This window comes from Thamnophis elegans, chromosome 5 (assembly GCF_009769535.1).
Source record: "Thamnophis elegans isolate rThaEle1 chromosome 5, rThaEle1.pri, whole genome shotgun sequence".
NCBI lineage: Eukaryota > Metazoa > Chordata > Lepidosauria > Squamata > Colubridae > Thamnophis > Thamnophis elegans.
The window spans coordinates 43,136,196-43,159,578 of record NC_045545.1 but is presented as its reverse complement, the minus strand read 5'-3'; the positions used below and the strand labels follow the sequence as shown (position 1 = coordinate 43,159,578).

General features: G+C 39.2%; 1 protein-coding gene across 4 annotated transcripts in view; it reads left to right on the top strand.

The window, feature by feature from the left end:
* The window catches only part of PTPRF (protein tyrosine phosphatase receptor type F), a 627,213-nt gene extending 604,719 nt beyond the window's left edge, over nucleotides 1-22,494 (top strand). For all 4 annotated transcript variants that reach the window (XM_032217661.1, XM_032217663.1, XM_032217660.1 and 1 more), the window contains 10 exons: nucleotides 1,437-1,612; nucleotides 6,652-6,771; nucleotides 8,162-8,316; nucleotides 9,543-9,828; nucleotides 11,815-11,993; nucleotides 13,859-13,985; nucleotides 17,165-17,290; nucleotides 17,542-17,696; nucleotides 18,345-18,480; nucleotides 20,925-22,494. In XM_032217661.1, coding sequence (XP_032073552.1) covers nucleotides 1,437-1,612; nucleotides 6,652-6,771; nucleotides 8,162-8,316; nucleotides 9,543-9,828; nucleotides 11,815-11,993; nucleotides 13,859-13,985; nucleotides 17,165-17,290; nucleotides 17,542-17,696; nucleotides 18,345-18,480; nucleotides 20,925-20,993 — 1,529 coding nt within the window. In that variant the 3' untranslated portion in view covers nucleotides 20,994-22,494. The remainder of the gene's footprint in view (nucleotides 1-1,436; nucleotides 1,613-6,651; nucleotides 6,772-8,161; nucleotides 8,317-9,542; nucleotides 9,829-11,814; nucleotides 11,994-13,858; nucleotides 13,986-17,164; nucleotides 17,291-17,541; nucleotides 17,697-18,344; nucleotides 18,481-20,924) is intronic.
* The last annotated feature ends 889 nt before the right edge of the window (nucleotides 22,495-23,383 follow it).

The following is a 23,383-nucleotide window of genomic DNA, read 5'->3' as shown; positions in this document are numbered from 1 at the left end:
AAACTATTATTGTAAAATTTTTGCATGATCGCGTTTCTGGATTCTTTTGTGGAGAAATATATAATTATGTCCCTCGGGAGCTGTCGCTGTTCCGCTACCAACGAATTCTGGCGATAACAAAGCCTCTAAGACAAATGGTGCTGGTATTTACGATAGTAATAAAAGCATAAATCTTACAGGGGTGGGACCCGTATTAATCTTAGCTTCAAACAACTTTGCTTTGTCCTGGGGGGGGGGGGGTCGCCTGTCTAGGGCTGCAAAAAAAAGGCAGCTGAGAAGAACTGGCTGGAGATAAAAGCTCCGCTCACGCTGGATCTAATCTCTGTCCACAGCCAAAAAAAAAGAGAAAGGCTGTGAATTACGAATAGACCCTAGCACACAGAGCTACTCCCTGCCCCTTTATGCCAAAAAGGGGTGATATCTATGATCTTATTTAGATATACAGACCAGATCTCTGAGAGGAGCTCGGTTGAGCCCTCCTCGGCGACAGGCTCCTCCCCCCGGATCCCGTCAACTAGAGCCATTCCTATTGCCTTAACTAGAGGTTTTAGATCCAGATGTCTGACTAACATTATAGGTTTTATTTATACTTTTATTTTTTATTGTCCCAAATACTGTAACTCCCTGTTGTCATATTTACACTATCATGAATTTATGTAAGGACAGGTATTAAAATCTTCCAATGTACATTCTTCTATCAAATATATTTCTTAAATTTATACCACTCAAGTCCCAAATCATTCGATTCATTCAATCTGTTGTAATATTGTATTTGGACAAAACAATAACTGGGTTAGGGAAAGGAAAGAGATGTGACTCATTAGAAGTAGAAAGTAACCTAGTAAGTGTCCTTATTATTTTATATTTAAAGCCATTAATTCCAAAATGAATGTCAAATTGCAAAATTATAATCTTCATGGAACATGTATTCTAAAGTCAATTCTGCCTTTATTTGAAAGAGATATTTATTCATTTTTTTGGATGGATTTCTAAAAATATTATTGTTTAAGAGCCTTAGGTTGTACAGTTGTCCTAACATTTAATAACTAATATTTGATTTTATGTTGTTGCATTAACAAGTCACAAAAATAATGGCATAAATCTTTCTTTGGCCATGATTGCCCCCAGAATGATTGAGGATATGTGTCCATACTATTTCCTTCTTATATAATGTTTAAGTGTCCATTAAAATGTATTCCTCATCAATTTGCATTCTATCAACAGATTCTTACTTACTTATTTACTGCATTTATAAATAGCTGCACTCCTATAGGAGTCCTGTAAGATAATATGTTAAAATCAATCAAACATCACACAAAAAAATCAAAATCAAATGTTAGCACCAGCATCCTTACAATCTCTATCCTCTCTCTGAATGGCTCAGGATTCTAGCTGTCCCTTTCCTTACACATTCCTGCCCTTTTCCTTTCATGCAGGGGTCCCTGGAAGTGACTACATCAATGCCAATTACATTGATGGCTACCGCAAACAGAACGCTTACATTGCTACACAGGGGCCCTTGCCTGAGACACTCAGTGACTTCTGGAGAATGGTATGGGAGCAACGTACAGCAACAATCGTCATGATGACACGACTGGAGGAAAAGTCTCGGGTATGGACAAACTTAATCTCTCCCACTGACCATAAGAGCTTCAGGGAGTCCGAGTTGATACTGGGAATGCAGTGCTTCCAAGAATATTAGCAGCTTTATATATTAGGACTCTAATGGCAAATCTTTGGGGAAAATCACAATTTTACAACATTGCAGGAAAAAGGGGGCAATAATTTATGGTACCAACATGTCCATCATAGAATTTCCTTTTCCATCTAATTCCTTTAGTGGATTATTTATAAATTGTTTTATGAGATTAAATTGTCACCTATGCTCTGTCTAATTCATAATCTGAAGGGCCCAGGTAAGATTCTTATTTATGGAATACCATATAAGTGATAAAATCACAATTGGACTAATTGGGGGAATTGGTGGCTTGAGTTCATCTCACTCCTTGTGCAATTCAAAAGCTTTCAAAGGAGAGTACAGTAGCAAATCACACACTTTTGGCATAATTGACCCCATACACTGAGAAGCATATTATCAAAATAGGGTTGTGTATATCAGTTACTGTATATATAATCTATAGATTGAAATTAGAGAAGCAATCTCCATGTATAAACCATTCTGCAGATGTCTTCTGCTGTGTCTGGCACCCCAAAATTATAGCCATATTAAATTCTGACTCCCGTGCAGTTTGAATGTGTAAAAAGGATTTATTTGCCTTAAGGCCTCTGAATGGAAGGCGCCTGTGTTTCAGAATATTCTTGCAAAACATGAAGCTCAATTGGAGATCCTGGGCAGAGGGTTCTTCAGAAGATAGCATCTCTTGTAATGAGCACAGAATACATTACGTTTCCATGCCAACCACAGGATTGTGGTGCACTCATTTCTTTAGTCAAATACATTTGAGTAAGGCAATAGAGATAAGGAATATTCAGGGAACAGCTAAATAAAGATGGGGGATATATGTGGAGGGAGAGCAATGCATGCAACCATATACCCTAAGCTTTACTGAATTAATACTGAAAGGAGAATACCACTTTGTGTCACAAAAATACTACAGAACTGCAAAGAGTACATTGGAAAGAGCCTTTATTTCAATCTCGGATTGAAAAAGTGTTTGCCCTGATGAATAATAAACACTACTCAAAAGTATATACTTTGGGGTGTCATGACTACTGCCCACTTATTGTTCAGTTCTTTCATGTGTTATATACCCTAATTTTAAAAAGAATGTGTACATGTTGCACCACAACATTCTAATGTGGGTATTCTAATAAATTAGCTATGGATTTTTGAAAAAAATGTTTTAAATTGACTTAAGTATATAAATCCATAATTTTCATCTTTAATAGGTAACTTCAAGTTTTTAATGAGTTTTTTTCTAATTGTTCCTGCTTTATTACTCACAGTCTTATAAATCTCTCCCACATAAGTAATCTTTTGTTCCAAGATAAATACCCCCTATTTTTTTAAGCTTTATTCAACTAAAGATAGTCCATATATGCTGTTGTTTTTCTTCTCATCTTTTATCCATGTTCTGCAGTGGTACCCTTCGCTTTTTTAAGGTGGGGCAAGCAGAATGATATGCGGTCATCCAGAACACTACCATGTGTATGGTGAAGATGAAAGGGGTGGGAAGAGAGAAAGCATTGTAATAAGCTTATTCTAGCAAAACAGTGGCAAGAAATAGATTGTCACATCAAGAATCTATTTCTTTATAGATTACAAACATAAGAAATAAGACTCCATTTCTTGATGTGACATCTATGTAGTTCTGCTTTAATCATATCAAAATGCTGATAGCTTTGTGCCTTAAACAGTTTGAAGTATGAAGTAAATGCCCCAAAAGCTTCAGTAATTTAAGCACTTCAGTTGTTGCTGCTGGTAATTGCATTTAAGCAGTAGCCATATTTTCTTGCACTTTATTAATTAGGCTTTATTAGTCTAGAAGAGGGCTTAGAATAATGTTTGCAGATGAGTTAAAAGAGAAATAGTCCCCTCCCCACTTTTGGTGTGTGTCAGAATACGTAAATATCCAAAGTCCAGCTAGTTTTGTTTGGGGGCTGCCCAGCTATTAGAAGATGCCCCACAGAGGGTGTTTCTCCAAGATAACACATTTTGAAAGGTCCTTTGGGCACCTGTCTCTGCTTGCTGCTTGTTGAAATGCACATTATCTTCTGGTAGCACATTTCCCATCCTTCACTCTCCTAATTACTTCCTAGGAGATGGAGGATGCCGTAGCACCCTTGAGGTGATGTACTCCACCAAGTTAGCCTGCCCACCCACTCAGCCAAGTATAGTGGGGGGAGAGTGCTTACCCATTTGTTCCTCTGCACTTAACAAGTTCACACTAGTACTCATTAGAGGCCTGCTTTCCTTTGCTAGCAATTACAGATATAATACTGTTCCTATAGAATAGAAACTCCCACCTAGGGGACCCTGTCTCTGAGGAGTCATAATAGCCTTAGAATGGAATTGGTCAAAGAAGCATTGAAGAGCTAGAAGTAAAGCATGAACTAAAAGCCTCATCCCTGCCCCTGGGAGCTTTCTAATCAGAGGAGGTGCATTTAAACACCCTTTGAGCATCTTTTCAGTGCTCATTCAAGCTTGACCCTTTTCTTATCTCCAAACATGAGGGCTTCTTCCCAGTCCAGGAATTTTGAAAGCTGTTTCAGACAAATGCTAACAGGTGCAGCCATTTTCTCAGTCCTAGTAATGCTTTGTCCTTGAATTGTTGCCTTAAACATTTGACATCTGGGATTTCTGGAGTTCAGTGCTTCAAATACTTTCCAAATCTTGTGAAATAGCAACAGTCTTGGAAAAGGATCTGTGAGCTGCTTGGTATTCATGACTTAGAAATCCTAGCATGATGGTAGGTGCATCATTTTTAGTTATCATGTATACTACATAAGAGCTGCAAAGAGCAGACCACTTTCTACATCCAATGCCTTTGCAGTTGGCAACCAAATCAGCAGTACATGCCATCTCTAAGGCTCTCTTAAATGCAAAATTAATCCAGGCTATCTTTCATCCCTGCCTCTCTTCCAGTTTCTATACCATTTAATAAATATACAAGTCCAAATAAATTAGAGATTTCCCCCTGATTTGCAGACTGCAAGCTTTAGATTGAGTCTAGGTAGAGTTGTGTATCAAATTAGCTCTTCTCCCATTGTTAAAACTCTGTATGGAAGCCTCCTTATTCTCCCAGCAACTGGGAGACCATTGGGCTGCCAGCAATAAATGAATTTCCAGGTTGTGAGCGTTCCTGACATTAATGAGAAGTGAGCAGTGCCAGAAGAAAGGCTCTCTTATCTGGTTTAGTGCCATCCTGCATCAGCTTCAGCATAAAATTTACAGAGCTTGAAAATGGGGCATAAACATTATGGGTAAATTTGGCAGAAAATGTGAGTGACTCTTATCTGGTCATGAATAAATAATTTTCAATTACCAGCTAGGGCTCTCTATTAAACCCTGGGATAGATTACTTCAAAGTTTGTTTTATGCTTGTATATACACAGTAATACAATTTCCCTGGAGAAAGAGTGGAAAAGAAGGCCCTTGCTCAAATTATTGCTAGCCCAACTTTTGCCTTCCTGTGTTAAATCGTTAACACATGTAAAAAAGCTCTTCACCATCCAGGTTGAACACAGAATTCCAGATAACCACAGAAAATAAAGTGCACTTCAGTAGTGTTCTCAGTTCTAGGACACCCTTTCATTTTTCATCCAGGAATGATTACAAGGCTCACCCATTAAAAATGTTGACTATTAAAAAGCAGAACATCATTGATTTCCAATTAGTCTGTTGTTAACTTTCTCCACACGTTCTATATAATTACATTTATTGTTTCTTGGGTAGAGTATTTTATCCTGTTTTAATCAAATATTGATCCATTATGTAAATGGACAAGACAGAGAGAGATGTAGAAGAATAAAGAACCCAGAGGGCAAGATATGTTTGGGAAAATTTTAGCATGCATGAATGTTTTGAAATATGGCGGCTGGATACGGAAAAATATAGTCCATGTTTTGCAACTTCTACCTGACCTGGAATGGGTTGTGCATACAAAAGCCTACTACTGCTAGTTCTTCTCATTAGAAAAGACGGGGATTTAGAAGGGCAAATCCATAGTTGTGTTACGAGCAAAAAATATGCTGCTAGTTCCAGCTTAGTCTTTGGCTTTGACTATCAGTAATTGTAGCCGTGGAGGTAAGAATGAAAAACAGAATAAAATGGGCACTATAGCCTGATTAATTTCATATTTTTGGCCCTTCCCAACTAAGGAGCCTAATGACCTCAGGCAAGAGTAGCCTTTTCAGCTATTCCTTGAAGGAACTTCTCCCTGTGTGCACACAGACCAGACATGCACTGGGCTTGTAGCAAAGGGATGAAACCCATTCTACTCCTGAGCTTGTTGCTCTTACTCAGCTTCTTAAGTTTTCCTCAGCCAAGCTCTCTTGCTGTGAGTCTCTGTTTCGCAACTGCAGTATCCTGCACATGTAAAGCACTGCCCTTCCTCTCACAACTGATACCTAGGAAAAATAAGGCTAGCGACCTTATGCCAAGAACCTGAGCAGAATCCCAAGCAGAGGATTACAGGTTGGAGGCAGGCTTCCCGCATTCACCCTGAGAAGAGAATAAATGAGTATGCTTGTCTACAGATACCAATCTTTCCAAAGAGCAGGGAAAGGACAGAAAATTATATGGAAAGAAATTGCTTTTGAATTGACCATTTCTCTCAGTTTCTTTCTTTTATAGCTATTAGCATCCTTGCTTCTTAGCCCTGCCTCTGAACATCAAGTATCTTTCTTTGCTCCCTGCCTGGTCATTTAGCCATATTGGTCTCATAAAATGAGGGGTAATATACAACAAAAAGTATTCAATTTCTCTGTATGTCTTGGCCAAATGCAATTGGGTGTTTTGTGTTTCTGTATTTTATTCCCAAATAGGTCCTCTTCTGACAACCATTAAATTGTGGTAGATATAGGTAAAATTTGAGAATTACAACAGGAGAAAAGTATCAATCTATGTTGTGGAACCCAATGAAAACTACATTCCAGGGATTATCCATTAATTTGGAGGTTTTATTTCAGGTGAAATGTGATCAGTACTGGCCTGGACGTGGTACAGAGACCTATGGGTTGATCCAAGTTACTTTGCTGGATACGGTTGAACTTGCAACTTATACAGTCCGAACATTTGCCCTGTACAAGGTACTGGAAAAAGGGAGGAAATGAGTTATAATGGATGGATTTTTAAGAAAGAGGAGAAGGAATTAAACATGTTTATAACTAAGTACAGTATAGATTTAAAACAACATGCTACAATCAATTATAGCATCATAAAATAAAATAAATAAAATGGCCCATGACATATAATAAGAACTCATTAATAAAAAGGCTGATAAATGACCAAGCCTCACAGACAGTGTAATCTTCCTTACTTCCCAAAAACATATTCAGTATTTTTGTGTCTAATCAGTTTGAAAAGAATGGAATTGGAAGGCCAATGTCTTGTACATACTGTGTGTCTTATAAATATGTGCATCACATGCTTTAGTGGCGCTTCATGCATTTCAAGTCTGCAGTGCAGGCCAAGTATGTTAACATATATTGTACAGATCTCTTACCCACTTAAATTGAGACCAGCAACTACATCACTAAATGACACAGCCATAAAGTGAAACATCACATGACCATGCTTAACTTATGTCAGTTCCAGCTGCTCATTGTGGTTAAGCATACCATGTGACTGCAACTTCCTGCCAGATACCCCATTGATTTTGCTTGTTGGAAACTGGTTTGAAAGTCTCAAATGGTGATCATGTGACCACAGATTGCTATGACAATGATAAATATGCCAGTTGCTAAACATCCGACTCACAATCAAGAGATTGTGGATATGCTTCAACAGCCAAAAGTGTAAAAACTGGTCATATGTTTCTTTTTTGCAGCATAGAATTAACTGCAAATGGTCACTAAAACATCAATTCGTAAATGAGGACTATCTGTAATTAAATATGTAAATAGCCTGAGGAATATTGTATTTAAATATTTAAAAGCAGTTCTTCAGATATTGTCAGTCCTACTAAGTAGACCAGGAAATCAATTCCACTGGAAGACTGAAACAATTTTAATTAGATCAACTATAATAACAGAATCTTATAACTCTGATACTACTATACTTTGTCCTGTTTATGCTTCAGTGAATTAGGGAGTCATGTACTTGAGTTGCTTCTGAATGTTATGTCTTTGGTCTTGACTTCAAAAATGTTTCAGCCCCTTTTGCCTTAATAACAATTCCTGCACATCTTCGTTAAGATCACCTTCCTTACTGTCTGTACATATTGTATTAGAATTGCATAAGGATTCATATTGTAGACACAAGAAAATTCATTGAACAACAAATCACAGCAAGGATCTATAAGAATATTGCTTAAAAATAGAACTAAATGATACAGTAAATGAGCATGTAGTAAGAGAAGATGTACAATAATCTTGCATGTTGAAAAGACCTTAGTACTCTATGGTACATGAGTTCCAAATCAAGGAATTTATCTGCTGCCCCTTAATTCCAGCTAAAGTATTTCGGCTTTATCTGCAGAATGGCTCCAGTGAAAAACGGGAACTGCGACAGTTTCAGTTTATGGCTTGGCCTGACCATGGTGTGCCAGAATATCCTACTCCTATTTTAGCATTCTTAAGACGAGTGAAAGCATGCAATCCTCCAGATGCTGGACCGGTGGTTGTACATTGCAGGTAAGGCTGATTCCTACACATGTAAATCTGTGATGATGAACTATCAGGATAATATGATAGAGAAAAACTACAAATCTCTGTCTTTTGGGATTGTTGTATATTTGGGGATTTATAGGCAACCTCCTGCTGCAGCAACAATAGCATTGGCATTCTAATTCCTCTGCTAATATATACAGCTTTTTATAGTCAAAAGTTCTTAACCCACTGTTTTCTTTAAGAAACAACCACATTAGAAACATTAATATTGGAACTTTAGAATGAAATTCTACATATGCATCCAATAGCACAACTACACCATCTCACTGAACGTGTGCACATGTGAATCTTCACAAAACATGCCATTATTAGCATCATTGAGTTTCTTCTATTTCTCATTTAAAATTGAAACATGACAACAAATAAAAATCTTACTAAAACAATAATGTGAAATGTCCCAAAAGCGGACAGGTACATGGTGGTAAAATGTTTGTGACAACAGAAAAACATATTGGCATCACTTTGCACATACATAAAAGCACAAAACTGCAGGTATTATCTAAGTATACAGATACACACTATTTGCATGCATAGTGATAAATTCTTATGCTGCACTCTGGAGCTAAAAAAGTGCTTCAGCCATAAACTTTAGTTCACTAGGAATTGGCATCTTATCCAGCCAGTGATTTATCTCTTGCAGCTGAGTGGGAACTATTACTGAATAAACCTCTTCATCATTGCAGCTTCCACAAACTCCTTAGAAACGGTATTTAATGTTCTCTGTTCATGCTCTGGTTCAGATGGGAGTCATGTATAATTAACAGATACTCTCTCCCTATTAAAATCCTGTAAAGAATTGCATATAGGCAGCTGCAAGGAAATGTCCTGCTGCAGAATTCTTTCCTGTCAGATACCATATCTGTTCCTTGTTGATGGGTTGTCAGTTGTTTGTCCCATAAGGACTGCCATCACTAAGTAAGATTGGGTTACATTGGCCGTCCCAAGATAAGAGATGCTTACATAAGATAGGACATAGAGTTGCTCAGCAGTTCAGCATCCTAGCAGGTTATACTTTATTTCCAAGGTCAATCACTTTCCTATAGGAACTTCTAGTAATACTGGTACCTTAAATATAAAGGTAACCTTGAAAATAAGCTATTCTTGCATCATACTAGGAAAATAATCAGAATATCTAGAGCTTTGCCACAGTGCAGAAGCCCAATTTCGTGCTTTATGCCTTGTTTTTACAGTGCTGGTGTAGGCAGAACAGGCTGCTTCATTGTAATTGATGCCATGCTTGAGAGGATGAAGCATGAAAAGACAGTGGACATCTATGGGCATGTGACATGCATGCGCTCACAAAGAAACTATATGGTGCAGACTGAGGATCAATATATCTTCATCCACGAAGCCTTGCTAGAAGCAGCCACTTGTGGAAACACCGAAGTGCCTGCCCGCAATCTCTTTGCCCACATCCAGAAACTAAGTCAGGTACCTCCAGGTGAGAGTGTCACAGCAATGGAACTGGAGTTTAAGGTGAGTAAAAGATTATTTTCAATTTGTACCTGTGCATGCAAAATCTAGAGAGCAATTATAGGATTAGATAAGATGCTTGGTTGTCATTTCTCACTGACAATGTATTCCTGGATTGAAGGAAGATTGTTTTCTAAGTATAATGGTCCTTTGGTATATTTCTACACTGTAGAGAGTATTAAAATACATTTGGATGCAGACTTGTGTGTCTTCAACATATTTGTTCTGTACTGATAAGCTTCTAGAAAAGTATATATCAGGGCTGTTAAACTTGTGGCCCGTGGGCCAGATGTGTCACGCACTGGCCATGCCCATGCCCGGTTTGGCGAAGGGGAAAAAGTTGTGATACATCACATTTGACACCCCTTGTATATAGGAAGGCAGATTAAAATGAAGTTCTCAGCATCACTACCAGCTGGAGCTACAGTATATCCAGAACCCAGTGGAAATTGGGGTGTTCATGATGTCACTAAAAAAAGCTTACCTGAACATACTTTTTACTTTAAGCCCTTGAGAAATCGAGAACTTCCAATGCCTCTTGCCTTCATGGTCACAAGTGCCAGCGCTTGTTAGCATTTATTGCATCTGTAGTAGTTTCATGCCAGTATTTCCTACTGCTTTGATACTGGTTAATAGCTCTGTTAATTCTCTTAATATGTTTATTTGCCCAGAAAAGACGAGGTGGTGGCGGATAAAGTTTTAGATTTAGACATAGTTTTAAAGTCAACCGAATTATCTATTGTGCAAGCAGCAGAAGGCGAAACCAGTGCCAAAGTATGAACATTGTTAACTTGATTCTCCGCACTGTACCTCCATTTACTCACCCCTCTGTTTCTGGGCTTAATCCTCTCTATAGCCAGAGGAAGGAAGGAATGAGTAGCTGTTTTTCCCCCCTATAAATACTATTCCTATGAAAGAGTAGCAGGAGCAAGCGCCATCAGCACTGTTGGGTATCTAATTCTGCTTTAATGAGAGTTAGGAGATGGGTGCAAGATTCAGCAAAGTTTCTTCTTCCTTCCATAACTACCATTACCAGAGAGCAGAAAAGGAGAGAGAGAGAGAGAGAGAATACAAACACTGCTGCTAAGGCAAGAGAGCCACCAATACTCATTTTTATACCATTTTCTGTTATGATAAGAATTGATCTTAATGTTAGTCTACCATTTCTAAGTAACTCCTGCTATTAACAGTTAGCAGTGATAAGAGCAGGAACATAAAGCCAGGGCCAGTAGATTTCAACAACTGCCAGGGATACAATACAAATACCACTCCTACCTCTAAAAGTGACTTGGTCTTAGGCTCAAAAATCACAGAAGGATGGAGGAAAATGCTTCTAAAATCTAATCCAAAAATCTCAGTTTGACTTTGCCCTAGATGAAAAGCAATAGAATTTCTCATGCCTGCTTTCCAGGCATTTCCTTTGTGATGGAGCACATGAGTAGTTTTCTGGCAAATAAAACTTCCACAGAACTCAGAGCAGGAGCAGCCAGGCATGTGGATATTCATAGATCTTCCTGTACCTGTTTAATGTAAGAATTGAGAAACCTGTAAAAATAAGGAGGCGGCTTTGGGCTGTTTGGAGGGCATTGCACAATCAGTATCAGACCATATTGCCGAATAACAATATTGTGCAGTGCTGATAAGTATGTAGATCAAATTGGGGCCTGTTTTCATGAATTTTTAGATGAGCAAGATGTGTTGAGATGCTCATCTAAAAAATATAAAGTGAGAATGCAATGGTTGTGCTTTCCAGTCTTAATGACATAGCGGCTCAGCAACAAATTCTTAGATTCTTTCCAATATGAGCAAGAATATTCTCCCTGCTGGAATGCATGATAGTGACTTCTTACCTAAACAAGTTCTATCATCTCTTCAGGTAATCTTTTTTTCTGTATTAAGTGTGAAAAATTGTACCTGATGTTGAGGGACCTGCTGCTCCTGGAGTGTTGCGTCCGATCTCTCCTGCCAATTTGTCACTTCTCTTTACAGCTCCTTGCCAATTCCAAAGCACATACCTCACGATTCATCAGTGCCAATCTTCCATGCAACAAATTCAAAAACCGCCTAGTGAATATCATGCCCTATGAATTGACACGGGTTTGCCTGCAGCCAATCCGGGGTGTTGAAGGCTCAGATTATATCAATGCTAGCTTTGTAGATGGTTACAGGTAAAGTATGCCATCTTATTCAAAGTCCGACTCTCTTTTATGATGTTCATTCCTGCTTCTTTAATTTGGACACTTTAGTTAAGCAATGCTGAGACGGGAAGAGCATGCGTAATCAGTCAGGTTCACGGCACCTATATTAAGGTATTTTTTCTTAGTGGTTTTCCTCTTCCTACCTTTTCATTTCAAGCTTTATTATCTAGTTAACTGAGAGATACTGGTTTTAGCGTTTTTAGTTTCCCTGCAATCAACCCACTGTAGGCACCTTGCTGTATAATTCATTCGCCAACACATGCACATCTTATTTGTCAGATCTCCTTCCAGCACTGCAGTACAAGCAGACAAGCCCCTTCCTATCACTTGAAAGGTTTGATGCAGAACATGTGGCCCAAGGGGGAAAAAACCAGGCTGCAGAACCGAGGTGGTGCAGTGGTTAAATGTAGCACTGCAGGCTACTTCAGCTGACTGCAGTTCTGCAGTTCGGCTGTTCAAATCTCACCGGCTCAGGGTTGACTCAGCCTTCCATCCTTCTGAGGTGGGTAAAATGAGGACCCGGATTGTTATTGGGGGCAATATGCTGACTCTGTAAACCGCTTAGAGAGGGCTGAAAGCCCTATGAAGCAGTATATAAGTCTAGCTGCTATTGCTATTGCTACCTACAGTAGTGGATTCAGAGATATTTCATGAGATAATCATTTCTGCATGAGGGGAAGCGCTGACCTTTATTTTATTATCTCTCCCCCCCCACTCACCACCACCACCACCGATATGGGCTGCAAAAGCAGAAACGAATTGGCAATATGAAAGATGACTTTAAAAAGGACATAATGGGCAGAGAGCTAGGAACATGAAAGAAGTTTTCATCCCACAAAAGTGAAGAACTTCAGCAAATCTCCGAGCTGTGCTAAAGCTAGAAAAGCAGAAGAGTTACTGATGATGACTCAGCTTCATATCCTGCCATTAACCCTATGAGATGCCATTTTATTTTTTATTTATTTATTAAGTTTATATGCCCCCCTCTCACCAATAAATCAGCTGTAGGTAGTGTGATACACTTTCACGTATATAGTGCTAAAACAGAAATGCTACTATTGAGAGAGGACTATTGAGTGCCTGCCAAACTGGAGGAGATAGCATTTCATGTCTTACCTAAACTGTCCCTGAGGGCTCCCATTTATCTCTTCTCATCCTTCTATTTGAAGTGAGCAATAATTCTCCACCTTATCAAAAGGGATCAACTGGCCCAAGGTGCTACTGAAGCTGCATTTTTATTTGTTCCTCCTCCCCTCACCCACACTGTGCTCTCACCTTTTATGATGTCTTATAAATCCACCATGGAGCAGCTTGCATCTCTGTCCTGCATCATTACAGCTATCCTATACCAGATTCATTAATTTTAGCACCACTGGAGAGATTAAATGAGTGAGGTGCCTAAGGTTATATATACAAGGAACTGTAGTGCCCCATAGTGGTAAAATAAAGGTATCACAGTCTCAGTTATAGATTTGGCTGGATTTGCATTCTTTCTTAATGTCACTATGGAATTTAGATCTCTATCCCTGACTTCACAAGACTTAGATTCCCTATGTATGCAGATGTTCAGTGATTTCTAGTTTTTCTGAACCTAGATTTTGGGGTGTTAGATCTCCAACTATGTGACTAAAATTTTGGCAGCAAGATTTCACCTAATTAGTAGTACAGGTTTCCTGCCGTTTTTAAGCAATGAAAATAATTACAACATATGCCCTAAAATATTTAAGAAACTGTCAAAGACTGTCCAAATCTGACCCATATGTATGTTACGGTCTCCTTCCCATGCCGGAAGTGCCAGAGTTAGTCACTAATCTGAACCCTTTGATATCTTGCAGACAACAGAAGGCTTACATCGCCACACAGGGACCTTTGGCTGAGACTACAGAGGATTTCTGGAGAATGCTGTGGGAACACAACTCCACCATTGTAGTGATGTTGACAAAACTGCGAGAAATGGGGCGGGTTAGTAAGCATCCTATGTTCTAGGCCCGTGATGGCGAACCTGTGGTATGCGTGCCCAAAGTGGCACATGGAGCCATGTTGCCTGGCACGCATGGCACCGCCCGTTCCTCTTCTGGGTTTCTGTCATGCATGTGCGCACAACAATAAGCTGGCCTTTGTGTGTGTGGTAGTGCAGGAAACTAGAAGAGCTGGTCTTCTATTTTCCAGTGTGAGAATGTGTACTGGCCAGCTGATTGTCACGCACGCATGTGCGGCAGTAACCGGAAGACTAGCTGGCCAGTGTGCATGCGCACACTGGAAACCAGAAGTTCATTTTCCGGTGTATGCATGCCCCCTGAGCAGCTCCTCTTCCGGGTTGCGGCCCAGACAAGCATGCACAGACGCGCACTCCCTTTTCGGCACTCGGTGCCAAAAAGGTTCATCATCACTGTTCTAGGGGGAGATTTCTACTGCAAAATCTGATCTTCCATAAAGACATTTATTTACTTATTATTTATTTAACAAATTTTTATGGCTTCCCAACTTACACACAGGGGACTCTGGGTCGCTTGTAACATTAAAAATCCGCAATATAAAACCCAACTCATCCTCCATGGCAGCAGGAACACAAACAAACCACTTGATCGGCTCCATCTCTATTCAGGAGTCTAGTGATAAAACCACATCTTCAGAGGCCTTTTGAAAAAGCAACAAGATGAGGGCCAATCGTACCTCCATTGGAATTATGTTCCATAGGAAAGGGGCCACCACTGAGAAGGCCCTTTTTCATAGTCCCACCAGATATACATCTCTAATAAATGGGACCCACAACATACCCCTGCCTTCCAGTCCTGGTGGACTCATGGACAGATAATTCAGCCGAACATGCTTTCCCTCATTAGAACAGGTGAATCAATAGAAGGTAGAGAATGTAACACAAAGCCTTTGTAGCTGATAGTGTCTTCTGGATTCCCACCCATGTCTTGAGTGGCCAAAAGATCTGTCCCCTGAAATCATCTGAGCAAGCTCTCAGCCTGCATTTGTCAAGTACTAGATCTTGGAGAAGGGAAACCTTACTATTGTGTAAAGTAAATAAAACCAACCAAGTAAATAAAATTGTGCCTATTGTTGAGACATAGTTACTGAAGGAGCATAAACTGGTAGATAAGCGGAGGAGGTGGTGAGAGGAAATAGTAGTAAGCATTAGGAGCTGCTGGGGAAAGAGGAGGTAGGGGAAAGCCTCTAGCACTTATCTAACATTTTCTCCAAGTGCCTGGATTGATTTAACACCACTCTGTGAGGGATCCTCTTGTAGAACTTCTACTTCTCCAAATCCACTTGAAGAAAACAGACAGTCAACTTGATCACAAACAAAAGACAAAATAATACTAGGAACCACTTAGGCCCTTAGGATGATGGTATCTTCTCTTGTCAGCCTCTGCTACCATTCTGTGTATTTGTCTCATTAAATTGAGCATTGCGAGCCTCCAAAGCTGGCAGAGAAAAGTGGCTATATCCTATATCATAAGTGAAAGGCAATAACCCTTTGGGGCAGCATTCAGAAAATGCAAACAAGTAGAGGAGACTTTTATATTTAAGCAGTAAGGAGTTCTTCTCAGACATACAAAGAAGTGAGGCAATGCCTGATCTTCTAGTTAATCAGGATACTCTTGATTTAGCAGCTACTACTCTGTCAGTGCCTCCATCTCAAATAGATATAGCCATGCACATTACTGAAAAAAGTATTAATCAGAGAAAAATGTTAAGTTGCAAACACTGCTTTTTAAGTTGCTCTTCAGTACTCTTACTCCAGGACTGTTGATTCAGTGGTTTGGAGAACTTCCTTGTACTATATGGATCACAATAAGCTCCCAACCACAATGAATTCAGAAGTTTTTCACCTAACACATTATTGGCATGAAATCCCGCATGGATTACAAAGTGGAAAAACCATGGCTTGCATGTTGCTTTTATGGTAAACTCTTCTAAAATTCAAGCTACACTGAGTCGTAGAGAAATAAAGCACTGCAAAAATCTGCCACTTAGGAAGGCACAAAATCATTAATGTCTCATAAGTGGGAAGAGATTGACCAAGATTAAAGGCCACCACAGATGAACAGCACCAAGAGAAGATTGAATCAGTCTCATTCCTGCCAAAACGTTCTGAAAAGGCTTACCATTATTGTAAGAATGTTGGCCAACCCTAGCTTTTGGGTGGTTCTTCAGTATAGCTTGATGTGCCAAAACCTGAAAACTTCCTTAAAACTGTAGATATGACGGTTGAATTTGATGTTGTGGATTAGGAGTATCTAAGAAAAGTCACAACCAAAGAAATATATACATAGCACTATCTTGGAAAACAATTCTAAATAAGGTCATACAGTTACTGGCAGGAAAAGTCAAACCAAAGATTGTGGCAGATTAAAGTCAAGAAAATATTGCTGGTATGCTAGTCAGCACATTGACATCAGCCATATGGAAGAAATGACTTCAGTGGTACATTTTGTAACAACAACAAAAAAAAAACCCATGAACATTTCCCTGCAATTAATGACTATCAGTGTGACATTTATTTAGAATTTATTTGAGCAAGTGGGTATGACAGTCATGTTTCTTGAAAATATAGAATAATAAAAGTATTGCAATAGAGAACGTGAGAATTTAAGGCAAAATACTGGTGTCAACGTGAATAGAAATAACAGGAGGGAGATACAGATTTGAGAGTTAAACTTCAAGCTATTTTGTTCATTGTAGGTCTTATTCATAGAATTTTGTGGTCAGGGATGATCCATTAATACCTGAGGCATATGAGACATCTGAATTTTTAAATGTAAAACTTTTATGTGATTTTTCTCTGTATCAATTATGGCAAGTTTTAAAGCCTAAAAATACCCTTTCTGACACTATTGATGACCACACAATGTGAAGGTTCCGTTGAAGCAATAAAGCCTATCAAATGTTGAACTGGGAAGATAAATGAGAGTACAACCTGATTGCTTATTGGAAAGTGTTGTGGGGATGGAGAAGGAAAGAGCTATTCAAGGTGAAGCTCATCAGTCATTTCCAGCCAGAAGAGAGGCGTCATTTATTAAGAAAAGTCTCATACTATCACTTTTGAATATGATAGCTTTTGTGCAAGTACTACTATATTGTTTGCCAACAGTGAATTTTTTTCTTTTTTTTTCTTTTTTTCTTTTCAGGAAAAATGCCACCAGTACTGGCCAGCAGAACGCTCTGCTCGGTACCAGTATTTTGTAGTGGATCCCATGGCTGAATATAACATGCCTCAATATATCCTTCGTGAGTTTAAAGTCACTGATGCTAGAGTGAGTGTTACACAGCATATTCTGAATTATTCAATGTTGTTTCTATCAGTAACTGCAATTCCCTGGTACAGAAGGGCATTTATCATCAGGCATTGCTTTATTGTCCTAACAGCCAGTGACATTTTGGGATAAAATACTGTAGCTAATATGCTCAGATTTAACTTACTCCCCTTAATCTTCCCAGGAACTAACAAGCAACACTTTAAGATGAAAGCAAGGTACAATGACTTTACTCTCTTTTCCACAACTAGGATGGGCAATCAAGAACTATCCGGCAATTCCAGTTCACTGATTGGCCGGAGCAGGGAGTACCAAAAACAGGTGAAGGCTTTATTGACTTCATTGGCCAAGTACATAAAACTAAGGAGCAGTTTGGCCAGGATGGGCCCATCACAGTACACTGCAGGTGAGTTTGGGCATTGAGCTATTTCTGAAAGCTCATTTAGGGATAGGCTAATGGTGAGGTGAATTAGGTTGCCAGGAAAGCTAGAGAGCTTCTGATGTCACTGTTCTGAAAGGTAAAGGTTCCCCTCACACATATCTGGTAGTCGTTCCTGACTCCAAGGGGCGGTGCTCATCTCCGTTTCAAAGCCGAAGAGCCAGTGCTATCCGAAGACGTCTCCATGGTCATGTGGCTGGCATAACTAAATGCTGAAGGCACACGAAATGCTTTTACTTTCCCACCAGAGGTGGTTCTTATTTTTCTGCTTGCATTTTTATGTGCTTTCGAACTGCGAGGTTGGCAGAAGCTGGGACAAGTAACGGGAGCTCACTCCGTTACACAGCACTGGGGATTCAAATCACCAAACTGCCGACTTTTCTGATCGACCAGCTCAGCATCTTAGCACTGAGCCACCGTGTCCCTTCACTGTTCTGTACACAGAAGCATTTTAAGAATGAAGCCAAGAAAATTATTGTTTTAAGCATAAAAGTGTAGCATGGCAGTTAGAATACAGCAGGTTTTTGTGTGAGGTTGTGAGCTTCTGGAGTGTCAATTGCTTGGATGCAATCCAAGCTGGGATTGTTACTCATTTACTCTTTTCCTTGTACATAGTGCGGGGGTCGGACGTACAGGGGTGTTCATCACATTGAGTATTGTACTGGAGCGTATGCGCTATGAAGGTGTAGTTGATATGTTCCAGACAGTGAAGACCCTGAGAACACAGCGACCAGCCATGGTGCAGACAGAGGTAAAGCTACTTGCCATGCTATTTCCTGCCTTATAATGGAGGAGGGTGAAACTTGAACATTCATTAGATGAAAGTGGAGTGAAGCTCTGCCTTCCAGTATGAGAAAGCTAATTCTGAAAATAGGATAATCTAACTCAGGGGTGTCAAACTCATGTCACAGCAGTGTCACATGACATATCGGGACTTTTTTCCCCTTCATTAAAATGGGCGAGGGCGTGGCCAACACGTGACGCATCCATCCCATGGGCCAGGAGTTTGACAGCTGTAGTTTAACTTATCTTCTAATTGACAACTATTGGTCTTGTTTTTGTTTCCATGATGATATATATAGCGTTATATGAACCATGAGATTTAGAAGGTTAGTAAGGTTAGTTTAAAAAATGTTTCAATAAAACTTTTGTAGTCTATTTTTTAAGCATATAAGAGTTGCAATGAGAGAAAGCAGCTGTTTTGGCCAGTTATTCAGGTGCTGGATAGAAGAAAGTTACTGGAACCCTGTGTGAACTATTACAAAAAACAGAAATAGTCCCCACCATTTTCTGGCTGAAGACCTGCCAACTGATGTTTGAATAATATACTGGAAAATAGGAGAAATATATAATTTGATTTTAGTAATTTCAAATTTAATTGCAATTAATAATGCAGTTATTTTTCAGTCAGGTAAGGAATAGTTCCTATCATTCTAAATCTACAATTATGTAATAGTTAGAGGGCAATATGCTACCCAAAATCCACTAGGGTTGGATTTAAGTTTAAATAAATAAATAAAATGCTCCAGGTTTTCAGGGATCACATGATGCAGGAGCATTATCAGTAACAGTAAGTTTCTTCATATTCTGCACAAGACTGGGAAAAGATGTTGCTGTTGTAAGAGGTTAATCAACAATGAATTCATTCTTTAAAGAATCACCATTCTTTCCAAGTCCTTTTTGAAGCATTCACAAATCCCAAACTGACTTCATAATCTGCAAAAGCTGGAACAAGAGATACAAACAAAAATTTTTAAAAAAAACACTCCAGCAGATATTTACAAGGGATCAACCAGCCCTCTGTAAATTCATCTAGAAAGGCAATGTGAATACCATTGCATTGTGAATAATTTAATGATATCCAATCAGCCTGCCAGACCTAAAGGACAGCTGAAGCCCCAGAAACCACTCAAGTGTTTTGCCTCTTTACATGACAACAGCAATCCAGTATTTAGTCCAGAAAGACTAAACTGTTTTTGTAAGACAGTTTGCTTCTGATCTATATACCTTATTCCCAACTGCTACTCTTGATATTGTCTGTCAAGACAATATTTTCTTTTCAGTGGGTTGGATGGGAGAGAATATATCTTTCAGTCTGTATTTTATACCTATAACAAATGCATACCAAAACAAGTACTATAATTTAGTAGTAAACAAATTTTAATGTGAGGTGGTTAAGTGTAAACGCAGCCCCAAATTCTGCATAATTGAGTTTTCTGTATAATCAAAGCAACCAGTTGTTTGCCATTAACCCTACAGATTCTACTGGGAATTAGCTCCCACCATAGTCTTATTGCTTGGCACTTTGAGGTGTGATATATAAAAAGATGAATCTGATATTTCATTTCATTTGGTATAAGATCTAGCATCAGCTTGGTATTAGTTATCTCCTCTGTTAGTTAGTTAGTTAGTTAGTTAGTTAGTTAGTTAGTTAGTTAGTTAGTTAGTTACAGGCTTATAAGGCCAAATGTCTCATCCAATGACTAGGTGACTTATAGAAATCCATAGAACTTAGTTAAAACATAATTTCCCTCAGGCACAAGACCAAACATTTTTAAGCTCAACCTTCTCATCCTGGCCCAATGTTTGGGTGAAGAGGCAGATCTTTACCATCTTCTGAAGGCTAAAAGATTAGGGGGTCTTTCTCAATCTCCAGTGGGAGGTTGTTCCAAAGGATTAGGGTGGCCCCCAAAGAGGTATGCCTCCAAGCTCCATCAAATAGCAACATTTAAGGAATGAGACATGGAGCACCACCCATCCTAATGTAGTATGGTGGGCAGGTACACTTAGGTAGAAACAATTCTACCTGTGCCATGTAGGGCTTGAAAGATGATAAACAGCATCTTGACTTCTACCCAGAAAGCAACTGGAAACCTGTGCAGCTCACACAACAATGATGTTACTTGAATGAACTACAGAATATCCCAAATTGCACTTCATTCTGGACTAGTTGCAGCTTCTGGGTGGTCTTCAAGACCAGCCCCATGTAAGCACATTGCAGTAATCCAAATGAAAGGTGATCAAGGCATAGGTGACTGTGAGCAAGATCCCCCAGTCCAGAAATGGACACAATTGTATCAGGTTGAAGTGCAGAGCAAGACCTTCTATTCTCAATTTCTGAACTATGATGTAATAGAACAGTTGACAGCTACCTTTACAACTTGGCACTGATTTTTATTTTTCTCCCTTTTCCAGGACCAGTATCAGCTGTGTTATCGGGCTGCTCTGGAGTATCTTGGCAGCTTTGATCACTATGCAACGTAACTAGTGCTTTCGACAAGTTGCAGCAGGAATGTCTAAGTGCAGAGACGGGTTCTTCCCAGCCAGCCGCCCATTTGTTAATCCTTCTGTGCAGATGCTGCTGTTGCAGCAACAGCCTCCCCATGACCAACCAGTTTTGACCACAGTATTTAGGTACATTGCCACCATGCTAAAAATGGGACCATCTTCTCACATTTCCAAGCACCAGATGGATTTACGTTAATACCTACACTCCTTATCCTCCTCCTTATCCTCCCTCCACCACCCCGATAACATTTCATGGTGAGGGTCACTAGGTGGAAGGGACAGAATTTTTTATATATGTAAAATAGTTAACTAGCCTTTTATATCTTTTCTTTTTTAAAAAATTATTTTGCAAATCTTAATGTTTTGCTCAGGCAAAACAGGAGAATAGAGGTGGTGGGGTTTGAATTTTCCTTTGCTTTCCCCCTCTCCCCCCCTTTATGTTGTCTCAACCATAGTGGTGCTGCCCATTTTCGGGCACTCCCAGGTTAATATTAGCACCTGGCTCATAGCTCTGGGATCCTCCAACTCCCTCTTCAGTCCTTTGTAGAATATTCATTTCCACAGAGTTGGAGCCAACCTAATTCCAAAGTCTTTTTTTCCCATAGGCTTGTCTGTCAGATGGGGCTCTAGTAGTCAGATCAGATGCTTGATCCTATTGACATGTGTCCAGTGACCTCATATATTTCAACAGATTCCATGTAAACTTTCTAATGGAAAGAGAGACCCACTGCCCCCAGAGCTTGTCTTGTTGAAATGGGAGGAAATGTGGCATTGTTGCCACACAGTCAAGTTCTAAAAAGGGACCTCACCATAACATCCCTTTATTTAGTCCTTTTTGTGCCAATAGCATCCTAACGTGTGGTTACGTAGAAAATGTGGCCAACAAAGTGTATCAGAGTATTTTCCAAGGTAAAAGAGCACAACTCTGGAAGGCCAGCCTTCCTGCACAAACAGCTCCCGAATGGGGGTGCCTTGGCTATAGGAGGGGGAGAAGGATTGGGGGTTTTCAAGTAAGGAAATCACTTCTTAAGAGGCTGGGTTTGGGTCTAAATCTTGCTATCCTGTAAACATTTAAAAGTCATTAGAATGCTGTTATTTTCAATTATATAAAGATGGTTTAATTAACCAATGTGGCAAGACTACTGGAATTAATTTAATGGTATTATATATTATTCCTCTTTATTAACTTACACTTGCACTAAAGGCAGGAAGATTACAGCCTTCTCCCAGGTGCATAGCTCTAAAAATAAAGGTGGTGGAAAGGTCTCTAACTGTATTATCCAATGTATCCAAACTGCATTGAAATCAACAATCCTGGGTGGTGATGTTGGAGAGAACATTCATTTTTACCTTGTGATAGCATAGTGCTGTAGGGGTCACTGTTGTATACAGTCTGTTTTCTATTTGTTAATAAAGTTCTACAGCATCATTGCATAATTCTTGATGTTAATAAATTTGAATAATCAGGTTTCCTACATATTTGTTACGCTGTCTTTTATTTGGAAATAAGTAAAAAAGATAAAACACTCAGGAAGAAACTCTCAAAAACTCTAGTTGTGGAAGAATTAATTGGACCTGTTCTTACAGTATAAAGAGGACTAGGAACAAAAAAGAAGGGAAGCACTCATTGATTGGGCTGTTCCCAGAAAAAAAAAACCTTTGTCTCCCCTAGGCAAAATCCTTTACATATCTATTAACCTACCACTAGGTTGTTAATCAGTACATATCACTTAAATGCACAGAATCTATGCACAATTGAGGGACATTTTCAATAAAACCCAATCTAAGAGAGCTGAATAAAGAAGAGTTGGGACATTCAAATACTACAAGAATCCACCGATATTGCAAAAATACTGATTTGAAACAGATTTGTTATGCTTGCAAGATTTCTAAAAAAGCTACTTAATGGTTTTGAGACTTGAGTAGTTAAGTACTTAATTTCCTTATTGTTATATTTATGTAGTTGCCCTAGATTTGCTTTAGCAGGCAGATATACTTTAAATACATTTTCTTCTCCATTAGCATTCATAATTACTAGTGCCAACTTCAATCAGAACTCATAATCCTGAAATTTATGAAATAAATTTATATTGTTTAGATACTAAGCATTTACAGAATTTATTTTTCTGATCCTGGTATATCCATGATTAACCCTCTCCCCCTACTCCCCAAATCTAGAATAAAGTTATAAAGATTAGAGGCTCCTGAATCCCAGGGTTAGGTTTAACTTTCAAAATTACAAAACACCTAGGAATCAAATTACCACCGGAAATACCATCTGCTCTGTAAAGGGTGAGCTGCATTCCTCCTTTAGAATTTGCTTCCCAGGGAAGCACTACTGACACTGCTTTTGATCTCTCTTCAAG